This window comes from Carassius gibelio, chromosome A10 (genome assembly GCF_023724105.1).
Source record: "Carassius gibelio isolate Cgi1373 ecotype wild population from Czech Republic chromosome A10, carGib1.2-hapl.c, whole genome shotgun sequence".
NCBI classification, from domain to species: Eukaryota; Metazoa; Chordata; class Actinopteri; order Cypriniformes; family Cyprinidae; genus Carassius; species Carassius gibelio.
This window is the reverse complement of record NC_068380.1, coordinates 17,333,365-17,360,532: the sequence shown is the minus strand read 5'-3', so window position 1 is coordinate 17,360,532 and position 27,168 is coordinate 17,333,365. Positions and strand designations below refer to the sequence as shown.

The 27,168-nt window shown below is 38.4% G+C and overlaps 2 protein-coding genes across 4 annotated transcripts in view; both read right to left on the bottom strand.

Moving 5' to 3' along the window:
* LOC128021420 (rab GTPase-activating protein 1) overlaps nucleotides 1-27,168 on the bottom strand; it is a 56,924-nt gene that overhangs the window by 15,071 nt on the left and 14,685 nt on the right. For all 3 annotated transcript variants that reach the window (XM_052608555.1, XM_052608556.1, XM_052608557.1), the window contains 10 exons: nucleotides 26,621-26,828; nucleotides 26,346-26,520; nucleotides 24,521-24,678; nucleotides 22,938-23,048; nucleotides 22,555-22,621; nucleotides 21,451-21,553; nucleotides 20,061-20,230; nucleotides 19,685-19,853; nucleotides 19,435-19,528; nucleotides 17,353-17,503 (listed from right to left, as the gene is read on the bottom strand). In XM_052608555.1, the coding sequence (XP_052464515.1) occupies nucleotides 17,353-17,503; nucleotides 19,435-19,528; nucleotides 19,685-19,853; nucleotides 20,061-20,230; nucleotides 21,451-21,553; nucleotides 22,555-22,621; nucleotides 22,938-23,048; nucleotides 24,521-24,678; nucleotides 26,346-26,520; nucleotides 26,621-26,828 (1,406 nt within the window). The remainder of the gene's footprint in view (nucleotides 1-17,352; nucleotides 17,504-19,434; nucleotides 19,529-19,684; nucleotides 19,854-20,060; nucleotides 20,231-21,450; nucleotides 21,554-22,554; nucleotides 22,622-22,937; nucleotides 23,049-24,520; nucleotides 24,679-26,345; nucleotides 26,521-26,620; nucleotides 26,829-27,168) is intronic.
* Nucleotides 3,229-8,736, bottom strand: LOC128021421 (probable G-protein coupled receptor 21). Its single transcript, XM_052608559.1, has one exon. The coding sequence runs from the start codon at nucleotides 7,921-7,923 to the stop codon at nucleotides 6,895-6,897; it is 1,029 nt and encodes a 342-aa protein (XP_052464519.1). The 5' UTR covers nucleotides 7,924-8,736; the 3' UTR covers nucleotides 3,229-6,894.

Genomic DNA, 27,168 nt, shown 5'->3' with positions numbered 1-27,168 from the left:
AAAAACAGGACTGTTCTGAAATATTATTAACATTTCAAACAACTGTTTTAAAATAACATTTTAACATTTAATTTCTAGTGATGGCAAAGCGGAATATTCAGCATCATTACTCCAGTCTTCAGTGTCACATGAACTAATTATTATTCTAATATAGTGATTTAATGCTCAAGAGAAATGTTTTTCTAATTATCATCAGTGATGAAAACAGCTGTGCTGCTTAATGTTTTAAAAAAATTTCAGGATTCTATGTTGGATAGAAAGTTCAAAAGAACAGCGCTTACTTGGAATAGCAATATTTTGTAACATTCCACATGTCTGTCATTTTAAATCAATTTAATTTCTTTAAAAAAAAAATACTTAGCCTAAAATTTTAAATAATAGTACAGAACTGAAATATTTTTAATACATAAAAAAAAAATCTATTTATTGTAAAACTTTGTTATTTAACGATAATAGGTGAAAAAAAAAACATTTAATTAATCAAAAATGTGGAGACTGCAACCAAGAGCAGTTTAAATATGTGACTCCACGCACACCAGACTGGTAGAGACAGGGACTCTCCTCTGGTTTCCCCAACTCTCTTGGGGTATGTACGTCTGGACGGAGGGGTTCAGTCTGAATTCAGAACACCATGTTTTATTCATCCTCTTTCCAGCACAAGACTGCAATCTTCGCCAAAAAGCATGATTAACATCAGTCGCTTTCTACTCTGCCTTTCTTCCATCACATTGAAGAAATGGTGACAGATGGAATGGAACAAGGCGATGAAAGCTAAGGAATATGTCTTTCGCTTTCATTGCCTTGTTCCATTCCTTCTGTCATCAATTTTCCAGTCTCTCTTTCGCCTCTGACAAGTCGCCATATGCGTTGTAGGTTTGGGCCTCCAACCTACCTAATTCACACCGTCCCACATGTAATACAAGACAGTTGCCACCTGCGAGCAACAGCACCAAGATTTAAGCTCAGGAAATAACCTTCAGGGAACATTTGTTTTCCAAAGAAACGCCAAACAGACTGCCGTGTGCGCGTGCGGGGTGCTAGAAAGCGCTCCCACACATTCGTGCTAACAGTGGATTCCTGCCTTTGTAAGCATACCCCTTTTCAAAGATTAATTACCCTCTCTTTCTATAATTGATGCTGTGTTTATGTGAAAGAAAGGAGCCACTAAATAATGCATCTGCAGCCAGCAGCTCAGCTGACGCGTTTAGCAGCTACGCAAACTCAAGAGTGAACGCGAGGCAGACTGACCCACTGCTCACGCCAGCAAGACGACAAGAGAATGGAAAAGGGTCCAAGAAAAAGCTAGCAGAGAACTAACGTTGAAACCAGTGGACTAGAAGCAGCTAAAAATAGGTCGGTCTGAGATCAGAGTATAATCGAACCTGTCTGACTAGACGGCACCTGACCCAAAGCACACCTCTGAGGAAGATCAGATCGCGCGCAGAGAAGGTGATACAAAGTGTTTAGTCTTAGATTAGAGCAGTCAACTACTGGGGAGGACAGCAGGTCTGGACTGAAGGACTATATGGCATAATGTCCCAAGCTCTTATCTTAAAATATGATTTAAGTGACTGTAACTACTTGAAATGGTCCAGAAATTATTTAAAAATGCACATGCCAAGAAATGTACCTCCAAATGGTCAAATGGTTTTGAAAACATCTGCAAAAATACATATATAAATAAAAATGATGACTCTCAAAATGTCCTGTGGTTTAAATTTTTTAAGAAAAGTAACATTTTCCCTAAACCTTAATATTTAATTCAAAAGTTTTTTTTTTTTAATAATATTATTATTATTACGGTTATTGTTATAATTATTATTTAATTATAAAATCAGTTTACATTTCTTGGGGGTCATAATAGTTGAATTAAAGAAATGTAAGAGCGAAAATAATATTATAAACAGAATTAATGGATGAAGCCAAGGAAAGTGCCCTGTTATTTTCTTTCCGAAGGTTTTCCAAGACTTTCCTTCTCACCCTCCAGGAGGAGGAGGTCTGAACAGGTTCAGGGTTTGCTGGGAAGACTCAGTCCCTGATGTCTCAGATAAGGAGCCACAGTTGTGCTCTGCCAATATTGTGGAAAGTCATCCTAGACTCAGAAAAGTGTTAAGGAAAATCATGGTGACGTGAGATTGTTTAAAAGTGGACCTGTGTGAACCTCTTGAGTGAGCGCGGAGTACAAAGCATAACTTGTGTTGTGTTTCGACTGTGATGGTGAGATTGTGTGTGTGCTGGGGGACGGCTACTTCCGCAGGAAGCACTGTATACTTTCTTTCCTGACCATTGTTTATGGTCGTTTTTTTCTGATAGACAACAATGGGCAAAAATGGCATTTTGTTTTTCTTGGGGAGGCTGATTATGAAAAGTTTAGTGAGCTTGATGAAAGAGCGAGAGGCTGAAGGGGGGTTCACTGTAGTCCAATCACTACCTGACTAAGAGGGAGGCTGGGAGGGAGGGTCCACATCCTCTTCCCTTCAACATATCACCCACTAAGCTCATGTTAGGACACAGTGTTACACTGAACATATTTTTTAGCCTTTTGACGATATTTGATACACATATACATATATTTATTTGCTTTGAAATTGCTTCAAAAGGGTGTTTTACCATCACTGGTTGTATTTTAAACATTAACTATATACGTTGCATCGCTGAGCAGGTTGGACAGACAAATTGCTTGTTGCTGAAACCTTGTAGCATTGCTTCTGGTTAGGAAGTGTGCAAGATGAATATTACTGCAGAGTAAAAGGCTCGTATTGATTTGTTTTCTTCTTTGAGTTTTTGTAGTAAACTCATTGAAATGGATGCTTTTGCTGTGATTAGTCTTGGACAGTCTTCTAGCTTGGCAAGACCTTGTCTAGACGTAAAATCCAAAATGTTATATTTGGTGAGATCTAAAACTGAAAAATGACGCAACATCAAATAAGGTCATGAGAAACTTACAGTACTTATGAAAACAAAGACAATTCCGACTTTTAATACGTCACAGAAAACCAAATGTTTAAGTTGGCACATGTACTTGACCAACAAGTGTATGATGTTTTTTTACGCTGATGTGTGCTTCTGAAGTTAAATTGTGCAGGAGATGAACAAGTGCACTGTTAGAAACGCAAACTTTCACATAAATCTACATAAAGTAAAAAAAAAAAACATGAATGCATTCAACATACACAGGCATAAATCAACCATACATTTTCTCAAACAATAACACGCATTCCAACACAATAAGATAAGTTCACATTTATTTCCTCAGTGCAGATATACCAGAATATAAATATATTATTGACAATAATGTTCTAAAACATGACATCATTACAAAATTTGCGGTACACCACATTAGTACCTCAGCTACACACAAGACAACTCAACTCGTTGATATGCTGAAGAAATTATGAAGAAGCAGATCAATTTTCGTTCAGAAAATTTTGTTTATCACAAAGACTTTGTGGTGCGTTCATATTTTCTCGCAAATTGCAATTAAATTTGGAATGCATTACAGTGAAAGGCAAAAAAATAACAATTATCCAGTTAAACGAATAAAAGCGGAGATCATGAGCAAATTATTAAAGGTCCGGGGCTCCGTAATTTAACAGACTTTTAAAACATACATGATTAAACTCAATAAAGACGACACAAATGTATCGAGAGGAGTGTGTGTGTGTTTTGTGCGGGGAGAAAACACACACACTGTTCCAGCTCAGCCCTCCATTTTCTGCGAAGGCAGGGGTCGACTGGTTCCTGCGTCCTAATATGGCACATCTTGGGAGATTTTCTCCCTTGAGAGCGCTAGCCCTTGACTTTGATTTCAAGAACAGAGCAGTTTTCCCACAGGAAAAAAAAAAAAAAAAAAGAATCCTTTGGCATCATAAAGAGAACAAAAACAAATGAACGCTCTCTGGCATCAAAATGTCCTAAAAGTGGAAATGTTTCCTTTACCCATGACAGAAGTACCATCATCTATGAAGCAAAACATGCAACGTTGACACCTGTTTAGGCAACGTCCGAGCCTCAAAATCCATTCTCATGTCAAAATATACAATTCCATTAGCAGTTCATAAAACCTACATACACTCCAACTTACAATATCCTTCAGACAGCAGAAATAACCTCAGAAGACAATATCTGAAAATACAGATGTACATGCTTCAAGATCCGGATCTTAACAGAAAATTAAGTAGAAAAACCAACTACAATTTCATTTTTATAGACAGAATTAACTGGCGACCAATGAGAAAAGACATTAGAATCAGTCTGAATTAGAGCAACACGTGGACGGTTTCTCAAAGTTCAACCAATCCAAATGGTTAATTCACAAGCAAGACAGTTTCTTACGCATGACCGTTAAATCTCGGCCATTTCATAAAATGAAAACAGGGATATTTTCTTAAGACAAGAGGGAGAAAACAGTCTTGGGTGAGTCCAGAGCTCCAGGGGCATTAAAAAGTCCAAAAAGCAATCAAGACGAATGATGAAAAGAAGCTTTTTGACTAGACATGCGCCTTTGTTCTGTTTAACGCACATACACATCCATGCATGTGTGCGTACGCACACGGTCATGTGCAATCAATAAAGCAACGGTAAATGGGTAAATGGCCAAACTGAGATACACAAATTCTTTCAGCTCTGGTTGAAAAACAGCACAGGGCCAGAGGCCGTAAGATCAAGATCTACATTTGAACAAACAAGCTGGGACACTAGGAAAGAATAAAGCCCTTTTTCTATTGTGTGTGATATGTTTTCTCTCGCTCTCCATCTCTGTCTAGTGAGTGGAAGTATTGCACAGTGCCCTGCCATGACATAGCAGTTCAGTCTTATACGTCTCCTATCAAAGTCTTGACCAAACACTTACACTTCTTCACATCACAGTATTATAATTATGAAAGCAAGTCTTCAGTCTTTAACTGAAGTAACGTGGCATAGAAACTAGACCCATTTCCAACAGTCATACTACTGGTTTTGGTGATAAATTGAGAGCATTTGTCCATGGTGTCATTTAAAAAAAGTATTTGGGAATATGCCACAATACATAACCATCTCCAATGTAAAACATTCTCCTAAAACAATTTAAGAGAAGGTAAAGGTCATAAATACTATTAGATTTAATACAAAGAGGAATGTAGACTACTTACTAATCTTACTACAAACAATCAATCCATTCGAAAACAATTAATTAATACATTTTGTAGTTCCTCTATCTACATATTACATAACTCCATCAGAAAACACCAATAAATATTGTTACTTTGGTCAGCCAAGAGGACAATGCTATCTGTATAAAAAAAAAAGTTTTAACAGTACCATCCAAATTAGTGAATTTATGATCATAGTCACAGCATGAAATAAAAGACAAAGGGCATGATTTTCAATGCCCTCGATTTTCTTGGCACCTCCACATATTAATTATGTATATGTGTCTATGACATAAAGATAAATAGTACAGCGCAGCTAGATACAGTTTGCTTTTGATTCATTAGGACATGCAGGACTCTATAAAAAAAACATTTGCCTGATAGCAAGTTTTGATATCGGTTTCAGTAGCATTTCTTCTGATCTCCATTTTATCCGTTAAGTGTCCACCACATCAGAGACCTTTACCGCTAAGGCCTTGTTCCTCTTAAGGACCGTATGATGGAATTAAGCAACTAACATCTGTTTTGGTCATGTGTTCCTGTGTTGTGCTTAACTGCATTATACAATATTTTAGGTGTGATTGTGCATTTGGACAGATGTTCCCCATTCCCCTTAACCATTCAGAGTCATTTTGTCCAGCAGACATTACAATCAAATTTAAATCCAAATTGAATCGAATAAAATACTCCAAGTCATTGTCAAACGATGATGTTTAGCCTATAGAATAAGAGTTGAAACTAGGGGTGAAGGGATCTTGTGGGGTCCAGGTAAAAAGTTAATCTCCAGTGTGATCAAGGTTTAGAAATGAGTCCGTCAAAATAGGTCATCTGTTTGTTGTTGTATTACAGCGTTTTTCAAGGATGATGTCCTCCGACTGGAGGCGTGGTTATGTAATCCCCATGGCTTTAAATCAGCAGAAAATGGGAAGTGCATGTAATTGTGGCACTGCTTGCGGGCTGGGGTCGACTTCTGTTCTTTGGGAAAACGGCTTTTTAAAAATTCCAATTGTGACTGCTGAAGGTCAAGACTTGTCACTGGTTCAGAGACAAAAAAAAAAAAACACTGCTGATCTAGCAAACACATTCTTCCACTAAGAGCATGGTAGGAATCAGATTATCCTCAGAAATTCAGAGGCAAGAATCAGATATTACTAGTAAAAACTAATAAAATCATGAGTTCAAAACCAGGTCAGCCCTTGGAAATGCTTTTAATCTTTACAAAGTCTTTGTCCAGAAGATAATTTTAACATCTAGTCAATAACATGTAAGGTTTTAGATCAGTCAAGCAGGGATCCTTCTTTTTCCCCTACATATAAACGAATGTGCGCCAGTTAACAGGAGAAACAGAGACTAATGATGTCACTAATGAAAACTATGCTTTTCGCATACAGACAATATTAGTTGCAATCTAAGAACTTTGCAATCGCGTCTCACAGAATATTTTTCTCCTTTCGTCATTGCTTAATTACTGTAGCAATAACTGCATATATCTGCAAACACTGATGAGAATGGCAGACTCTCACATACAGTAGCTGCCCACTTCATCTTTAATGACCAAGGTCAAATGTCCATTTCTTGCTGCCAGGTAATCCTGCAACAAAACATATCGGAAAACAGACCTTTGTCAACTTGCCCCCATTCAAAATACCTGGCTTGAACTGGGACAGTGCACAGATGCCGAAACAAATCTTCAGTATCCACTTTTAATTTGTCAAGACACTTGCCATCAACATCAAGCTCACTATCTAGCCAAAATATGGTGTTAAACATGGCAAGCAGGCCGCGGAGGTGTTGGTGGATCTCCCATGGACTTCTTGTTGTCACTACGTTGCAGACAAATCAGGCAGAGGCGCTTGAGGCCTTTGCGGAAGGCGGCATTCGACAGGCTGTAGATGAGACAGTTGCAAAAACTATTGCTAATTGCCAGCCATGTGGTTATGAATGAGGCAATAGCATGGTGGTATATCCCTGCGCTCTCTAGTAAAAAGTAAATGATGTAGGGTAGCCAAAGCAGGTAGAACACACTGGTGATACGGAAGAGCACCGTGGCATAGCGCTTGTCTGTGCAGGCTTGCTCACCCGGCTCATTGTCCTGTGGGCCAAAGCGAGCTCTCCGCTCGCTGATCTGCCGAGTGTGCTGCCGACAGATCCGGAAGATATGGGCGTAGGTGAAGCAAACGGTGAAAGCAGCTGGCGCATAGAGGGCCGTGACAATAAATGCTGTAAAAAGGGGCTGGGTGTCCCAGGAAGAGCAACATTTAAATACATCACCGTGGTACCCCGGCTTGCCCCAACCAAAAAAAGAGGGCAAAAAGATGAGTGCCGAGTACAGCCAAATAAGGGTAATGCAAGTGCGAAGACGGCAGGGTGTGACCAGAGCGGTGTAGGAAAGAGGTCGGGTGATGGCAACATAACGGTCGATACTGACGCATGCTAGAGAAGCCATGGAGACGCTCTTCAGCACACAGACCATGTAGCTGAAGACCATGCAGGTGAGTTTCTCATTCACACCCTCCAGATGGTGCAGGAGGGACAAAGAGGGGATAAGACAGCTGACCCCAACCAGCAAGTCTGCATATGCCATAGTCTGTATAAAGGAGCTAGTGGTATGGTGGCTGAGTAACGGGGCACAGTGGAACACAAAGATAACCACCAGGTTCCCGGAGATGATGAGCACTGTCAAGAAGAGAATAACAGCTATTTCCAGCAGGCAGGTGCTGAAGTTCTGTGAGTAGCCAATGTCCAGCAGGCAAAAGGGTTCTGTGCTATGGTTCAATTCAGTTGCGTTCATCTTGTTCAGGGTGCGCTTGGTTGCACAATTAGGGTGCTAGTTCCTTGGGGGCCTAGCTCAGCAAAGGCTGCCCAAAGTATGGCTGCCCCTGATAGACATGGGGGAGATGTCCGTGCCAGGTGGCTTCCATATCAACAGCAACATGATCCACTAGTCCTTAGTGTCCACAGCACTCCTTTTACCAAAGCACGCACATGCAGCGACAGTATCTTGAGGAGAATCAGTCACTACAAGCTGTTGTGGAGGTCAGGTGACGAGTCTAGCTTCAACTCCGGAGCAAACCCCAGCAGTAGAGAACATAAAATCCCCCCTCTTAAATCAGTCCCCTACCTTTCCGGGGAGAAGCACATCTGCGCCTGAGCGGGGCAGGCAGCTGTCAGCACAGGACGCACACAAGGAAAAAAGCAGAGGAAGCTGAGTCCTTGCCACTCTGATCACAGCTCTCAAGCAGTTATTAGTCCGGAGGATCAAGCACAACCAAGCAGCGCTGGAGATTCCTCACAATAACGTAGTCAAATTGTTTATTCCTACAAATCCCCAAAAAATGATGTAATCCAGAGTCTGATGTCTTTGCAGCAACTTCAGCCGTCAGTCGAATGAAGACTGGGGAACCTCTTCTGCACGTGCCAGGCACCCAGCCCCCTCAAAACAATGTGATTGGCATTTCTGAGAAGGGGCTCTCCACAGAGGAGCCAGCGTGTGGAATGTAAATGAAGGATAGAGTGGTGTGATGCAGAAAGCAGTCTCTCTCTCTCTCTCTGTGGCACTGATGTATCCTCCCTTCCCTCTCTCCGCTGCAGCAGGAGCACTCAAACTCCTCCCACCCTTGGCTCTAGCCAGTGAGCAGATGTCGGAGCACAAGCAGAGAGAGGCATCCCCTTCCCTTGTCAATCCATACACTTTTTTGCTCATAACCACCTTTCAATCTCTCAGGAATATGAAAAATGCATTGCCTTCAGATTTTTACAGACTCCCTTAACACGGTCTTTCTAATGTAAAACTCATATTACGGGCTTTATCCTTCCTTTTCCTTCTATTCCCATTGCAATTCCAATGCAACATCTCTCCCTGCACTTTCTCTCTCTCTCCCTCCTATACGGACACATGCAAAAAAAAGCAGGAGTCCAAAATGTCCCAGGCATTTCCAAAGTCGCAGATATAAACCAAGTACATACATTTCTTATTAGATCAAATAAAACTTTTCTTGATATTATAATTCAAATTTTACCCCTGCTTTATGCAGTATCATGGTTCCTACATTGAGTAACACTCCAGCAATGTTTCCTGACCAATCAAGAAGCACTAAATCAGATGCATCCTACACACTCATTTTTCTGGTGTATTTGTTTTATATATCAACATGTTATCAGATGAATTCGGTTCAAAGATGGTGACATCGGAGATTGGCATGTCATTAGAATTCATTTCTGTGATGTCATTTAGTTATGACTCGGGACCATATAATCCACAATTTAATTGGTGCATTAAATTCCAAATTAAATAGATAAATAAAATAAAAAAATTCCTCAATCTTCCACTTGCTCTGCCTCTACAGCAACTCTCATCAATGGCTGATGTTGCCTTTTTATTTTTCAACCAATTATCACAACAGATAAAATCCCATCCTATATTTCTTTCTAGCTCGATGTGCTTCTTCACTTACACTGCAGAGGTAAAATGCATTGTGAATACTTTCATGTTGACAAGAATTTACTGAACTTCTATCTGCCTACATGTCAAATAAAACCATCTATTCTGATTAAGGTCTATAAGAGATAAGAGAAAGGCTGTCCCCACAGTGATGAGAAGGTGTCAGCCAAGTCCAGCCTGACTCAGCAGCTCAGAGAAAACACAGCAAACACAAACAGCACATTCATTCCTTCACAGAGTGAAACAGCAGCTTTACATCAGTAGCAGACAAACTTCCAGCCTCATAAACCTGGAGAACACTGCAGCCGCAGAGGCCAGCCAGAATCCTGCTGTATAGACCACCCAAAGCCTTGCTCCATAAACCCTGCACAATCCCCCGGGTCTAGACCATTCAGCGTGACATTAACCCCACAGAGCAGCGAACCTATTTTTGTACAGACAAGTATGCTACTATTTGCTATATTAAAAGGTCTTCTATTGAACACAATGAAGTTCAAGACTATCTGTTCCCTATTTTGTTAAGTCACGCTTGGCACTGAGACGGATATTTATTGTGGTGTGTTTAGAATGCCGGGACTTGAAGTGAGAAGAGGTGCAGGCTGCTGCAGACTAACAGGCCAGGCTTTGTGTCAGCTGTTTGTTTTAATTCACCGCATGGGGTGGTGTATGAGGAGTGTCTAGAGAAATCTGTGTGTATGTCTGACCTCTGTGTCTGTGTTTATGGACACTGGAACACATCTGGTAATAGTATGAGCCAAAGAAATGCAGCCTGACAAACATGCTCGGGTGTGCAGATGGGTGCAGAGTGAACCAAGGATCCAAAATCTGATGCTTGTTACCATATTGATTGCAGACGATACTTATTTTTTTAACAAAAACTGAACTAGAGCCATAGGGATGGGGACTGACTGCAAGTGTATTGCAGGGCATTATAGAGTTGATGGCATTTGCAAAGTCACAACTGAAAAATCTAGTAGTTATTTAAAGTTCCCAACCAAGTTGGTCCGAAAATGTTTTAAACCAGTGATTTTTTTTTTTTTTTTTTTACCAGGCTGCATTATGGTCCAAATGTGAGTCTCGCGGGCCGCATGCATATCATTTACATATTATGTCACCAATTCAAACCAACCTGATTTATAATATTATAAACTTAATATTATGATATCTAATCGATTACATTCACTGAAATAAATAATTCTACTCCCCATAAATAAAACACATGACGCTGTCGCGAGCTAACCAATTTTGTGAAATTCGGCTCAAAAGTAGTAACAGCACAATGAGTTGCGATTGTAAGATGCAGTCTGTAAGACGTGCACGGGAGCATGACTTGACGTGCGAAATTGCAGAAAATATTTTTGTTGCTCCAAATATGGAAAGCACTTTAGAATTTAATAATATGAGATTCTCTCCAGAGATTTGCCACATTTCTTCAATGAAGGATGATTACTGCGTAGTATGGGTGTTTCCATTTGAACTTCTTCAAGTGAGTTGCGGGGCAAACCGAAAATCCAGCACTCTCCTTCACTACTGATACCGCGACTATTCTTGTTTGTCTTGTTTTCATTCGCTGGCATTTTTCACATTTCTTTTTCTCCCTTAAATACAAATTTGTCCATTTTGATGCTCAATTTTACCAAACTAATGGCTGTTGATGACTATTTGAATTGAATTCTGCCAAAGTGCGCACTTGTATGTGTTCGTTAAATGCGTAACGTTATGCGAGTAGGTGTGCTGATGTCTGAAAATAATATATGAAAAACAAAATAATTGTACATAAAAACATTTGGCTATAGCTTATATTTCTTTAGTACATTTTCAAATGAATGTAAAAACTCAAATGAATTGTAAAACAGTTATTTTTTTAAATTGTGTTCAGCATGGTTGGCCGTATTTGAATTTGTGACGGGCTGCGGGTTGAGAACCACTGCTTTAAACCAACGGTTCCCATTCTCAACCAAGTTCCTGGAGCCCCACCAACACTGCAAAATTTTCACTTTTTTGGCCATTGTCCCAAATTTGTCCCATTTCAGGAACTGGTTTCCTGAATAAGCTGAGTTTGATAATGGAGACAAGCAAATGTGCAGTGTTGGTGGGGCTCCAGGAACTTGGTTGAGAATGGGATCCACTTGTTTAAAGCATATTTCGAACCAACTTAAAACTGATCTACCTTAGCCTGGTGAATCTTCGACTGGAGCCCTACCAACACTGCACATTTGGCATGTCTCCGTTATCAAACTCACTTGATTTTTAACATCTTATATAAAATCAACCATATTACTTTTGCTTAAAGTATTTTTGTTCGAATCCCTAACCTTACCTTAAAGTAATAAATGGAGGTTCACATCACATCACATATGAAAGTTCTGTCATCATTTACTCAACCTCATTCCATTCCAAACCTGTTACATTCTTCAGTGGCACACAAAACAAAGATATTCTGAAGAGTGTTTCAAGTGTTTTTATCCATACAATGAACACCAAAACCTCAAAACAACATAGGACCCCAATGACTTTCATAGTAAGGACAAAAACAACACAGAGACATTTTTCCCAACATCATCTTTTGAGTAATTTCACACCCAACCATCTGTCAGTTTTATAAACCTCACATTTTAATAGTAGTGGTACTGTACCAGTCACTTCCATGGCAACAAGTGTAAATAAATGAAAAGTCATTGGAGTTAGAAAGAATGGTAGTACTTGAGTAATACTGTGGAAAAGGTGAAGGCACTCAGTAAAACTAAATCAAACTTGTCATCACTCAAGTCCTGGTGTTAAGACGTGTCCTGTATTTATGACCCAGCCCTGGTGAAAATCAACAGTTGGCCCAAAAATATCAGAGAGAGGTCTGTCTCTCAAAACCCTGAACATTCTATATTTCTCACTAAATGTTTATTGGAAGTTGAGACAGACCATTTCATCAATGTCACTTTGTTGATTAACTTGCCGTAAGCGTTAAACTATAAAGCAGCCTGCCAGTTCCGTGATAACAACTCAAAATAGAAATGTGGGCTGTCAATGCTCCATTGAATCAAACACAATGGCAAAACTCTGAGAGCATGGCTATTCTTTGTGCTTTTAAGAAATGAATCACCATGGTTCCCAGGCATCAACCACAAACACGCACGTACAAAGCAAATCATAAGGAACATAGAGAGCATTTGTTGTGTTGCAAAAAAAAATTAAAAAACTATAAAATACAACAACATTGGTGTCCGCTGCAGCCTCTGAATTGGCAATAAGGTTAAGAAAACAAATTAATGACTCATTACGCAATGTGAGAGGAAGTGGTTTGCAGTGTGGCTTTCACTCAAAGCCAATGCGGGATCATTTTAGCCCTCTTCTATCAGAGTTTAGAGCTCTAGGAGGGCAGACGGTGTAAAGTACAGGTCTGTGAATACTAAATGAGTGGAAACAAGACCTTTCACCCAGGCTTCATTCTAAAGGCTCTCTGTGAGTCAGCTTAGTGGAGGTCTTGTATAATCTCTTCTCAGAACAGGTAAGGAAATGTAGCAATACTAAAAACAACTGTTTTTCATGAGAAAATTAAATAAAACACTAGTATGCAATAAATAATCAGTTAACTTTTTTTGAAAACAACAATGCTTTATTATTCATTTAATATAATAATTGTAAAAATGTCAAATTTAAGACAATCTGAATGGCAGAAAAGCAAGATACTATTCATATTCTGTTTAAGTGAAGTTTAAAGAGATTTGCTTGATAAAGCACTCAGTGTAACCAATCCAAAGTTGCATGCTCTTCTATACAGATGGGGAAAGTTTTAGGATAGGCTATAACCCATTAAAGGCATATAAAATAGAATATAAAATCCAGATTATTTCTTGGATGTTGGTGCTGGTTTCTGAGTATACTTGTCTTCACTTAATTGGTACCACACTGTGGATTTGACCATCCAGAGAAAACTACAAACCATCCTTTTTTTTTTTACAAGCAATTTTTTCCTAACTCTTGAACAAAGAAATCTTTGAGTATTCACAGTATTCATTCAGCTCCATGTGTCGCAAGAACTGGCAACACCTACTCTTGTCATGACCAATTCTTCTTAAACACGAATGATAACATTGGATCACTACATAAACGCATGCTGGTCTTCAGCACTGCCAGTGTTGGATCAGGAAATTTTCATGGAGATTATTTACTGTTACGCCGTACTATTCTGTTTCCATGTAATGAAACTTTGTGTACAAGACATCCATATAAAACTTTGACACAACATTGATGAACAGTGGAAAAGGAATAAGTTTATGTCTTGGCAGAGTTCCCTTCTTTAGAAGGACTTTAGTGACACAAAAGTGGGTTTTGTTTAGTATGGTACGGCTTGAGAAACAAACCTGTACATGCAGGAGCTGCTCAGCCTGTTGACCTAACAATCTCACACACACTCAAGTGTGTACATTTAGTTTATTTGGACTTTGAGTGGGTGGGAGAGAGGAACATCTTGTAGCCACCTGGGAACTCAATGCTACAGAACGTGAGCATGTAGCCTAACCAGCAAGCTCTAGATACAGCTGTTCAATGGATGTTTCAGGACAACTAACCTGTTAAACTGATGATACACGGGGCAATTATTGAGCAATTTTGCCGGGCAACTTTTTTTAAGCAATGTTGCTTGGGCACTTTCCCATTTCCCAGATAATGGGTAAAAAAAATTCTATCTGGATACTTTAGATCAGTCGTGGGCCCTGTGCCTTTTAAATTAAGTTGCAATTTGTATAAAAAGACTTATCTCTACAAGTAAAATTAGCCAGCAAATCACTGTATCAGAGTATGAAAGACAGGTTTCTTCAAAAGACATTAAACAATTATATTAAGTTATTATTGTTATTAAAGATTAACTATGAATAAGTGCCAGACAATGGCAAAGGTAATGTGAAAGTATTCAATATACTTAGAACGTAAATATTCAATATCAGTCAATAAAAAAAAAAATCATATGAATCAATCAATAAAATCACCAATATATTGGGCATCATAAATATTTTTACATGATATAATACAATAATATAGACAGCAGATGAAATTAAAACAGTGATTTTCATTTCATTTTAGTATGCAATATTCTCTATATTTCTTGCTAAATGGATTTCTGGAAAGGCGTGTATCTTCTAGATGGTAAACTTTCCACATAAACATTTCCATTTTACAGTTTGTAATGCTTTGTTTTGAAGCGCTTTGATAGCTGCTCACTTATGCCGCTCCAAATCACCATCTCTCTCTCGAAAAGCACGATTTACAGTCACTTCTGTCATTGCAAATCACTGCCGGTGTGAACATCCCTTGACTTACCCCCAGTGGGTGAAGTTCAAGCCTTTTCTAGTCACGCAGGATAAAGGAAGCCATAATGAACGTTGTGAATTTTAGTGAAGAGCAGGTTTTTAACAAGGGACAACCAGCTTTCACATTAGAGACAAATCACATTAAGACACAAATGGAACAGATTTCTGAGAATAGAGCTCTTGAATGTTTGTTGGGAAAATGCAGAGACTTCAGCAGAGTAAAAGCTCTTGTTCTCTTGAAAATATCCCAACCACTGTTAGGAACCTTGGGGACATGGTGAAATGACAGACGAGATACAGTACATGCCTCCCTTTGGGTTAAAACAAGCGGTCAAGTAGCACAACTACAACATGCACCGACAGAGTTTGCATGAAGAATTGCTAAACAGGAAGTTATAGTGAATATATGATGCTGCTGCTGGTTTATTTATGTCCTTTTAAGTGAAGGACGCACAGAATCAGCACTCCTGAGCAACTCTCAGGAACTCTAGGCCATCTCTCTCCAAACACAGCAATGCATTTACTTTTTTTATTATTAGTGTGTCATGTGTACTCTCCCATGCCTTGTACAGTGTAGACATAATTATAGCCTTTTCCAAGAAATGCTGTTTAATTAAATTCTTTAGAATCTTGAAAGATGGCCTTTCATATCTGAATGGGCATTTGTTGGTCACATTAAGCAAAAATATGCACTAAATTGAATGCTGAAAATTGTACTGTGAAGAGAGTTGTGCAAAAATACTTTACAAGCTTGTTGGAGCCATGATGCATTGAGCTGTGGTGTTTGTTTGGGTAAGGTTCGAGTCTGGCTTGCACCATGCACTGATCCCATCCCTATCATCTCTATCCAAAATTTTCTGTGCTCTCTTGAATACATATCAGTCTAATAAAGTGTCAAACTCCTCCTAAAAGGTCCATATTCTGTTTCAGTCTTTATTCAGAAAAAGACGTTGCTACTGGAGTATTTCTGTACATAATAAGCATATTGTAAATACACAAAGATGCGCACGTGTACGTGTGTGTGTGTAATGCGGTGCTGAAGTGAAATAGCTGGGCAGTTTGCTAGGCGAATTATAATAGGCCGCCTAATAAAAATAATTATTATTATTTAATACATTAATAGGAGAATGAGCCTAATATCGTCTTCACTATCTTTGATATCTCTGACTATCATCGATACACAATACTACTGTCTATCGGCACAACCCTAGTTTCTATGATTCATATTTCCAGCAAAATCAAGAGTTTTGATTGAGTATCTTGTAGATCTATGCTGACTTGAAATGTTTGCCTGAGATTATGGATTACTGGCTTCTTAAGACCTCAATATATCGTCAGGAGCCACACTTACTAATTCTGAGTTGCATGATATGCTTAAAGTGGCTGTAGCCATTGACTTGCATTTTTATGAATCACCAAGGATGTCAGTTTCAGCTAAAAATCTTTTTTACTGTTCTAATGAAGAAAAAAAGCCACATACATCTTGGATGGCCTGAGGGAGAGTAAATTAACACAATTTAATTTTTGGGGTGTACTATTCCTTTAAGGCTATGTGTCAGAGCTGGGCGATAAACCGATTACGGTAATTAACGAAATATATTTTTCCTCAATTAAACGACAACAAGAGTTCGATACTATGTTTATGCGCCAAAAGCAGAACGAAACCACGCTACTTATTTGAACCGCATCACACGGAAAAACTGTGCTGCGTCATATGCATCATCAAAGTCATACAACAGAAACCTGTTTCATGATTTGAAACAATATTGCAGAAACTAAGAAATACATTTTTACTATTAAGATATTTTTTTTTTTAAGGAAAAACTGTAAACAATAAAAAAACATGTCTGTCATTCAGAGTAATTTAAAACCTAAATGAACAGTCTGGTTTCTACAACCTTCACCTGGGAGCAAAAATTAAACATTAAAGAAGTAAAGATTTGAAATGTATTGTGATAATTATTGATATTGACAGCCATGAAGAATTTTATTGTGATAATCTTTTGTTAGTGTCCACCAAAGCATTTTTAGCCAGTTAAAAAAGCCCATGTGCTCTTCTCAAAACAGCTACCATTGAGCGTTTGAGAGCGAGGCACGTTTTTTTTTTTTTTTTTTTTTTTTCAGTTGAGACTCTTTGGTTGCTGTTATACAGAATGTCTGTGGAAGTAATGTAGCAGTCAACATCATGAATTAAATGTATTTTTTTTAAACCATTACTTTCCATATCAGGATTGTTGTGTAAGTCTGTGGATGCCATCTGGTACAGACATTAATACTACATGAGCAGCAATATTAACAACTACTCTATTGTTTTTCAGAGGGATTGTGTCGTTGTGGCATTTGTCCCACCAAAACCTCAGATCCAACCAAACAAAAGCATTGATAAAGCATTATAAGATGCATTAGAGTCAATTCTTTGCTTTGCTTAAGTGATCTAATGGTGCACTGAAATGGAGGATGGGAACTGTATGCCTACCTTAGTGATGAGTGTACGGTACTCCTCCACCAGATGGTCATTGTTATGACATCCGGCCAGTAGCTGCCACACCTCCCCTCTCAAGGCCTCTGGAACACCACTGCGCACCAGCGCTGGGAGCTGTTTGGGTCGCACGGCCAAGTTCAGATGCCTGATGAAACATTACAATACCAACAGGGACTCATGGTTACAAATGCATTTCAACACTACAATTTAAAGGGATAGTTCACTAAAAATGAAAATTACCTAATGATTTACTCCCCCTCAGCCCATCCTAGGTGTATATGACTTTCTTCTTTCAGACGAACACAATCAGAGTTACATTTAAAAAAAATGCACTGGAATATATGGCATATTTATAATGGCAGTGAATGGGGCCGAGATTTTGAAGTCCAAAGAAGTGCATCCATCCATCATAAAAAGTGCCCCACATACCTCCGGGGGGTTAATGAAGGCCTTCTGGATGAACATTTTTGGGCTTCAAAATCTAAACACCCATTCACTGCCATTATAAAGCTTAGAAAGGCCAAGAATTTTTTTAATAAAACTCCAATAGTATTCTTTTGAAAGAAGAGAGTGATATACACCAAGGTTGGCTTGAGGGTGGATAGGTGGGAGGGAATTTTCATTTTTGTGTGAATTATCCCTTTAAGACCATGTTGAGTTTTCCCTAAGCCGATTTTGACATGAATTAAAGTTAGTCACGTTGACCAGTGGAAGGCTGCTTGGTTTAAATTGCCTTTTAATTGAGCTGTGCTTCATAGAAGGCTATTATATTGACAAGAGACCTTTTTGCCTGTGTGTGTGCTCATATCTATACACTTAACTAGTTACGTTTTTAGGGAGTACGCAACATTGTAATGCATTACTTTTAAAAGCAACTTTCCCCAACACTGCACAGCACATTAACAACAGACCAAATGAAAACCTCAGCTTCCAAACAAGGAAAGCCAAGGATTTAAAGAGGAGGACAACGAGGGACTAGATACAGATGTGAGCACAACACACACAAAGACACAGCTGTGTTCTTCAGGGTGCAGAGACAGCAATTCAATTCCTGGGATCTTTAATTGAATTCATCTCGAGGTTTTGATTAACAGCAATAACAGTAATGGGAGTGGGAAATAATCTTAATAAGACCCTTATCTGAATTTGACCATCCCCTCCCCCCAAATCTTTCCAATCCTCTCTTTAAGTGCTCCACATTACAATATCTCTCTCTTTTCCCTCCCATGAATGAATTCTTGAATTAGAAATGGTGTGTGTGTGTGTGTGTGTGTGTGTGTGTGTGTGTGTGGGAGATATTTTTTGGTGGGAGATAGAAAAAAAGAATGTGTGGGATGTCAAGATCTTGATTTTCAGCCTGTTATTTAGCGCTTCCCTTCATAGAAAGGCATACAGCAGCAGTTCAGCAGTGTCAGGAAGAAAGAAGCGGACAAGACAACCTCTAATCTAAATGTGTATATGCTAATGTACAACAATTAATCTCTACAGGAATCTGCACAAGCTTTGAATCCAACCCACGGCTCGTTAACAACAGTCCTGCGGCTCAAAGTCTAATTTTTTATCTGCAAAAACCTGCATAAATTTACACCTGCCGCTTATCACGATCTAAAATTAAGACTCTACAAATGCACCAAATGAGAGTAAATAAGGATACATTAAACCCTGACAGTGCGTTCACAACAGACGCGACTTGCGCGAATAAATCTATTCGCGCGTAGTTGGGTGCTTGAACATTTTGAGTTTATCCGCTTCATTCGCACGTGAAATTCGCTCGACTTTGTCCTTGATTCTTGTTTCAGATTTTTCCTCCACGCACTACGTCGTAATCACGTCACTACTAGAGCAAGCTCCTGATTGGTTAATGTGTCGCGAAATTGTCAAAGTTTCGATTTTTCAAAACACCCAAAACACTCAATTCGCACCGTGTCATTTGCGCTGCCTCATTCGCGCGAATCGTGCGGCAGGTTGTCTATTCGCGTCTTTGCATTGACTTAACATGTAAATCACTCGTGCTTCATTCACGTCTGGTGTGAACGCACCACGAGCCTTCGTTTACACTTGTTTTCAAGCACTCACCATTTAGACAGTAAATCTCCCCAAGTTTCCAGAATTTTTTCGCCACATTCCTTAGACACGTCTCCAGATCCACTCAATAATGGCTCGTCATTGTCTGGGAGGACGGTGAGAGAGGGAGAGAGACAGAATGAGAGAGCTTCAAAGCTTCGGTCAAATCTCCCTCTCTATACAATATCTACAATGTAAGTTGTGCTGAAAAGAACCACTCGTGAAGTCATGATGATATGAATGAGAGCCGATGGCCGCTCACCTTCCTCTTCATCATCCTCAGGAGGAGAGGGCACCATAGAGCCGTGAGAGCCGGACGACAGGATGCCGGGGCTCGCTGTGGTCTTCCTCCGCTCTCTCTCGGTCTCGCTCTCTAAACTCACCACTTCATACAGCGTGTCTGAGTTACTCTTCCTCTCCGTGTTCTCCATCTGCAGGCACCGTCAAACACGCATTTATTTTAAAGACCATCTCAGTTCTTGTCTCAAAACCTATACTTTGAATGTGAATGCGGTCTCAAAATGCGAAAAAGAATTGACATTGTGGCCAAAACAGGAGGATTTCGAGTCACAGATGTTCGGTTCTCTAACAAATCAAGGCCTGTAAAATGTCAGGCCCAGCGCTGAGCTCGTCCTCACCGGTCTGAGCTTGAGATAGAAGCTCTCGGTGTAACTGCGTTTGCTGAAGGGCCAGAAGAGTCTATCGTTGGGTGAGCACACTCGAACCCGCGTCTCCAGCAGGAAGCGCACAGGCTCCTCCACCTCCGTGATCACCAGGTCCACCGCCGTCGTCATGTACATGAACTTATCTGTGTCACACAGGTTAAAGAACAGCAGATGTCAGAGGATGCACGAGTATGTTTTGATGACCTCTAAGAACATCTACTAGGGATGCACAATAAATATCTCCCAATATAAATATTCATAGAGGTCATCAAAACATACTCATCTTAGTGGAGTTAATGCTTCATGTCATTCGCAATCATTTCTTGATTTCCAAGTTTGGCTAAGAAGAGGAATTATTCAATAAAAACAGATTTTATTTGTATAGTGCATCGTATATAGGATCCCAATCAAAGTATTCCAAACGTAAGGGGAAAAATGTACAAGTATTGCTATTAAATAATTTAATAATAATAATATATTTGAACAACACCTGCAGATTGAAGTACTTCAAAAATATATATAAATATATAAATATATATTACTTTTGTTGTTATTATTAAATAAAAATACATGTTATTCGTAAAATGTATAATATATCAAATCCCGATCAAAGTACTGTAAAAAATGATAATAATAAATGTTTTATTTGTATAGCACCTTTAATACATCAAATCCAAATCAAAGTACTTTCGAAAATCAAGGAAACTCTTTAAAAATATGTATTTGTAATAATAATAATAATAATAAAATTGTAGCACCTTTACACACAAAATCCATCTCAAAGCACTTCAAATATCAGGAAAAAAATGAACTGTTAAAAATAATATTTTAATTATTAATATCATTAATGTTGTTATAATAATAATAAAATAATAATAATAATAAACTATAAGATTATAAAACAATTTTAATAAGTGTTATGTGTGCAATATAATTAAGTATTATTATAATTGTTATTATCAAATAATTTATTAATAATAATAATAATAATAATAATAATAATAATAATATATTTGTATAATGCCTTGGGGAAAAAATATTACTTTTGTTGTTGTTATTATTAATTATATACATATATATATATATATTCATATAGTGTATCATATATCAAATCCAGATAAAAGTACTTCAAAAATCAGTGAAACTAAAATAAATAAATAATTATTATTACTAAATAAAAATACATGTATTTGCATGGAAAGATAGTACAATCTGAATGTTTAGAGTCTGTCTAATATCAGTTGGAGGAATGTTCCAGATCTCTTAAGCACAACAGCATGGTTTAAATAACAATAATCCAGAGAATGAGCATCAGAAGACCTCAGACGATGATTGGGAACACAGCATGTGTCTGGTTCTGTACCTCTGGGCGTCTCCTCGTTCACGGCCTGAAACTGAGGAGTGTTGGGATTCCAGCTCCCTGTGATGATGTAAGACTTCCCATCCGAACTCTTGCCCATTGATTCCTAACAGATGAGGAGAGCCAAGAGAAAGAGAGGAGAAAACAAAAGTCAAACATAATCCTGACTTCACAGACATTTCATCCGCGGCTTTGATTCACTGATGGTAAATTAACCAACAGAGGACAGACCCGGCCAACATCCTACCTCATGACAACATCCTCACATGGTTCAGAACTGGGTGTTAATATGAATGGTACACAGGCGCGTTTTACATTTTAAAAAAAGTCATTTAGTTTTCTGTTTGTCCTTTTACTGCATCCTTGCTTGACGCTAATGCCAGATTCCCAGCCGCTGGCCACAGAAAGATATACAAGTTCCCACAGAGATGGACTGATACAATTCTACAGATACAGAATTCTGCAGACTTTCCTGGAAATCAGTGAAGGATATGCAAGGAAAGGTCTACAGGTCGAGTCAGAGTTTTGAACTTGAAACGCTACTTTTTTTGCTGCTTTGAACCCAAATTAGAAAATATTTCAACATGCCTTTTTTTAAATATTAAATAACTTTGTAATTTCCTCTATCAGCTCAAATAAAGCTGTGAAAACATCACTGTGAAAACCTGTTAATTTTTTAACTGTGTTAACTGGTTAATTATTAGTGCAGTTTTGCAGTAAAATATAATTTAATTTCAGTCTTTTGCAAAAACTAGATAATTTTTGAATTACAGTAAAAAAATAAAAATAAAAATAAAAATTCAAAAGTCCCAAATCGATACCATTTTATAAACCAGTTTTATTTTTTATGACAAGTGTTAATAAAAACGTTTTATGTTACATTTTCTGTTAGTTCGTATTTTTACAGTGCTGGTTTTTACCGTAAATTTACCGAGATATTCTCTTACAGAGTAGTCCTGGAATGTTTTTGAACCCCTTTCTAGATTCCTGCATATATTTGTGATCAGCTCTTCATTCTAATCTGGGATACTAAGCATTATAAAGCAACTGATTTAATAAAGTAATTTACAGATGGAGTAAAGCTTAATGATGTCTAACATCACCTACCAGGTCGAGCAGGTGCATATCACTGTTCTTTACGTTCTTGCCTGGGCTCAAAAGCAGACCGAAACACCTGAAACACAAACACGTGCCTGACTGGAACTTGACAGATCAGCTGTAAAACTGCAGATTCACACACCCATCTGCGGGTGCGGAGCCTGAGAAAGCATACAGAAACAGGAAAGCACAGCTGTGCGTTCAGGCAGGGCTGGCTTCAGTTCAACACAACATCAGTCACCGCAGAGAAACCCCATCCTACATGTTCTCATGGCCCGAGAGGAAGACTTGAGCACAGAAAACACATCACTCAGGGCATGTTTACCATTAAAGAATGAATTATTGGTTGTTGAGGGAGACGCGAGGCTCTTCTGGGTGAGGGAAGCACGTACCTCTCGATGGCCAGCTCTTTGTTGGACGTCTGCTGGACGTAGATCACAATCTTTTTGTCCATGCCTGGCCTCAGTTTGAAGCTCTGTCTGTCCTTGTCCTTTGATACGGCACTGTTGGTCACAAACAAAGTTTTCAAATTCTTGTTTGGGTGAATCGCACGTGTCCAGATTTTACCATAAAACGAACAGATTTGGTTATTATTTTGATCACAAGTAAGCAATAATCTCCATTACTCTCAATGGAGATTCTTATTACTCCTATTAGATCATCATTACTGTCGTAAAACAATTTTTAGCATTAAATAACCATATTTGGAAGTAAAAGCTTGGCATAAATCATCAATTCAAAGCACAATTGTTTACAGTCAAGTACATTTTTTGTTGGTGTTTAAAATTGTGAGTGTCTGACATTGTGGTCAAAATGTGATAATTTATTATTATTCATACAGTTTGTCAAATTGTAATTATTTATATATAATTCAGATGAATGAGTTGTTATATTTTATTACCATTTTCTAAACTATGGCGAACAAACTGTGAGAGTGTGTGAAATGTTGTCTGATTAAACTTTGGTTTGACTGGATTTTAAGATGTTTTTTATTCCTGTGATGTAAAGCTGAATTTCCAGTTTTCAGAAATCATTCAGAAGACATGCTGATTTGCTGCTCGGGAAACATTTCTGATTATTATCAATGCTGATAACAGTTGTGCTGCTTCATATTTTTGTGGGTACAAAATATACGCACATTGATGCTATATAATAAAGATGTTTCTTTAAAAAGGAGCAAAAAAAAAAAAAACTAACACTAAACTAAATATTTGGCAAAATGAACACACATATCTTGTGTCCAAATAGAGCGAAAGGGCCTTTCAAGGTAAATTTGTCAGTTTTTCCTGTTGTGTTTATCCAAAGTGACTTGCAGTCCATTTATAACAGGGACAGTCTCTCTGGAGCATCAAGCTCATGCTGATGGAGACAGTGCAGTTATTTTGGCCACTTTTCTCTCTTTTTGCCTTTTCTGTGCAGCATTAAAAACCCAGTTTAAACACTGCTGCTAAAAAAACTCTAATACTGACAAACTGAAATTTTATTATTATATTTTTACACTGAAATAATATACATTTAACATAATATAACATAATATAAGTAATAATATAAAAAACATAATTGGGAGCTATGGTGTTGTTCTTTATGTCAATGCTGGTTACATTTAAAAATGTAATGTTTTTTTTTTTTTTTACAGTTGCATGTGAACAAGTCACCGATCAAAGATCTTTCCAGTGCGGGTCTGTGTAGAGCGGAGGGATGAGTCCAAGATGGAAGAGAAGATAAATGACAGGAAGCATGCGTCGACACTTCTGATAAAGAGAACAAGACGAAGGAAGTGGTGGAGGAACAGCAGATTGAGCTATTTTTATCATTTCTCCTCATAAAAGCATTCAGATGACTTCCTCAGGCTGGAGAGCAGAAATAACACCTAATTGAATTATTCAGTTAGAGACGAGAGCGCTGGGGTTAAACGCCGATGTGTGCGGGAGAACAGAATCAACTTCAATGGAAGGAGAGAAACAAGGTGATTCACCTAAACGTGCCCTTCCCATCATCCTCTTTGATCTCCAGGCTGACGGTGAAGGTGAAGACGTCGCTGTCCGGCGTAAGGGGCGGAGCCTTGGCTGTGAGTGGTGTTTTATTGGCTGATCGGCGGAAAGCTGTGGCAAAGCTGTAGAGTATTCGGCTGACCTGCACACACACACACACACACAGTGAGGAGTCACAACAGTCTCCAGTGACAGGCTCACTGTCGGACTGTTCTCAGGTTTTCAACACACTCATTAGTGCACACACACACACACACACACACACACACAGATATGCACCTGACTGCTGCATATTTTACTTCACACACAACCAGTTTGTTTCAGGATGGACGACTGGCCGACCAACAATCGACTAGTCATTTATTGTGCTAACAGAGTCAGTACAGTAAAACTCTAAAAGGTTTCATCTTTTTAAATCATCACTGCCGTGACTGTTCATATAGTATTCATTGGCTTAAAAATAACCTAACAGCTATAAACACTTAAATGCACTTGGATGCTCATTGCTCAGTTTTGCGCCAGTCTGTATTTGACTCTTTCTTATGATGGCTTTGATAGTTTTGTGCAATAAAAGTATATATATAGGAAGCCTATTTACCTGAAGAATGTTACATCACTGAAGGCAGTGCTTAGTTATTACTTTTATATACATTTATTTGTGTTATTTCCGTCAGTCAGAAAGCAATTTATATATAATATATATATATATATATATATATATATATATCACAGCTGAACTTGTCACACATAATGGAAGCAAAAAGTTGATTTGTGAGCATTTCTGATAGCATAGGACAAATACTAATAACAAGTGCCCCCTCTTCAGGCTAAGCCATGAAACTGCAATTCTATCAGCAAGACAAAAAAAGTGTCACAAGACAACTTTCCAGAGTCTCACGAAGAACAGGCCCAAATTGTATTTAACCACAAAATCAAAAGAAAAGAAAAGAATACATTAAAATGTTTAACGTTGTGCTTCTTATTACGATCAAAATACACTGCCCCCCAGAAATCTTATAAAGAAAAATAATCTCAGTATCATAAGAATAATACTAAACTCATCTTATCCGAATTCATTCATTCTTTCTTTCTTTTTTCTTTCATTTTTAAATACGGTACAACAAATACTATCAGGATATATATTGACAACTGCATTTTATAATATACTTATCAAGTGTTTTTTTTTTTTTTAACTAGCTTATCCATCATGAAATTGTGTCACAATGCAAAGGAATCTTAATGGTCATAAAACAAGATTCATTTTCAAAAACACACACACACACACACACACACACACAGTATGCAATATTAATAATATATGTTTTCTTTTGTCAACTTTGACATTTGGGTCAATTTTTCGAATTTGAGATTTATACATAAACTGAAATCAGAATAAATAAGCTTTCCATCGTTGTATGGTTTATTAGGATCTGACAAAATTTGACTGAGAGACTTTTAAAAATCTGGAATCTGAGGGTGCAAAAAAATACTGAGAAAATCACTTTTAAATTTGTCCAAATTAACCACTTAATATATTTATATTTAAGGTAGGAAATTTACAAAATATCTTCATGGTACATGATCTTTGCTTAATATCCTAATGATTTTTCTCATAAAATAAAAATGTATCATTTTGACCCATACAATGTATTTTTGGCTATTGCTACAAATATACCCCAGCGACTTAAGACTCCTTTTGTGCTCCAGGGTCACATTTCTTGACGGTCCTTGTAAAAATCATCCAAAACTTCACAAATAACATACCACAAACTCTTTTAAGAAATGCATGTGTGCAGTTATTAGTCTCACCGCCTCCTGGATCTCACAGCGGAAGACGTGGATGCGGAAGATCTCAGTGTTGTAGTGGCTCTCGGTGAAGGCGAAGCAGTCGCTCTCCGGCGTGCCGTCGTGGCCGCGGACACAGAAGAGGATCTTGTAAATGGGGTAGTTGGCAATCTCAGCGCTGGTCTGAGGGTCCAACAGCCTGATGGGACAATCAAGAGTAAGATGATTTGATGCATTACAGGTTGCGCTGTTTGAACCAGCAATTTTTTGTTACTTCTATTGCTAGCTTCCTAAAGTACCTGACGGTGCCCTCTGAGACTCCGGGCACAGAGAGGGTGACGTCCAGGGGCATCTGGCACTGGCTGCGGAGGATGCTGACCATACGCAGAGCCTCCACCTCACTGCGCGGGGCGTTCACTGACGCACAGCCTAAATACGTCAGCTTACTGAACACCACGCTGTCTTCATCTGGGACAGGGGTCCCGGGACTCAAGTCGGAGGGCTCATCTAGAAGCAGTGATGGGAGGAGAGATTCAAAATTAAACGTTTACATATAAAGTATCTGACAGTGTTTTGGACTCTCTTGACTTTCGATATCAATGCTTCTACTTGTTTGAAACTCTTTTTTTTTACACCAAAACATATAGTGCCTCTGTATGAATTTTCATTACTAGAATTTAACAGGTGGGTATGAGTCTTGATAACAAATGACCAGCTGATGGCACTGTCTGCATATGCATTTTACTATTTCTACACACTTTTCTTTTAATGCAAACCCAAGACAAGATTTTAACCTCGATGAAAATGGGTATTTGGGTTTTTATTGTCTGAACGCAAAAAGTTCCAG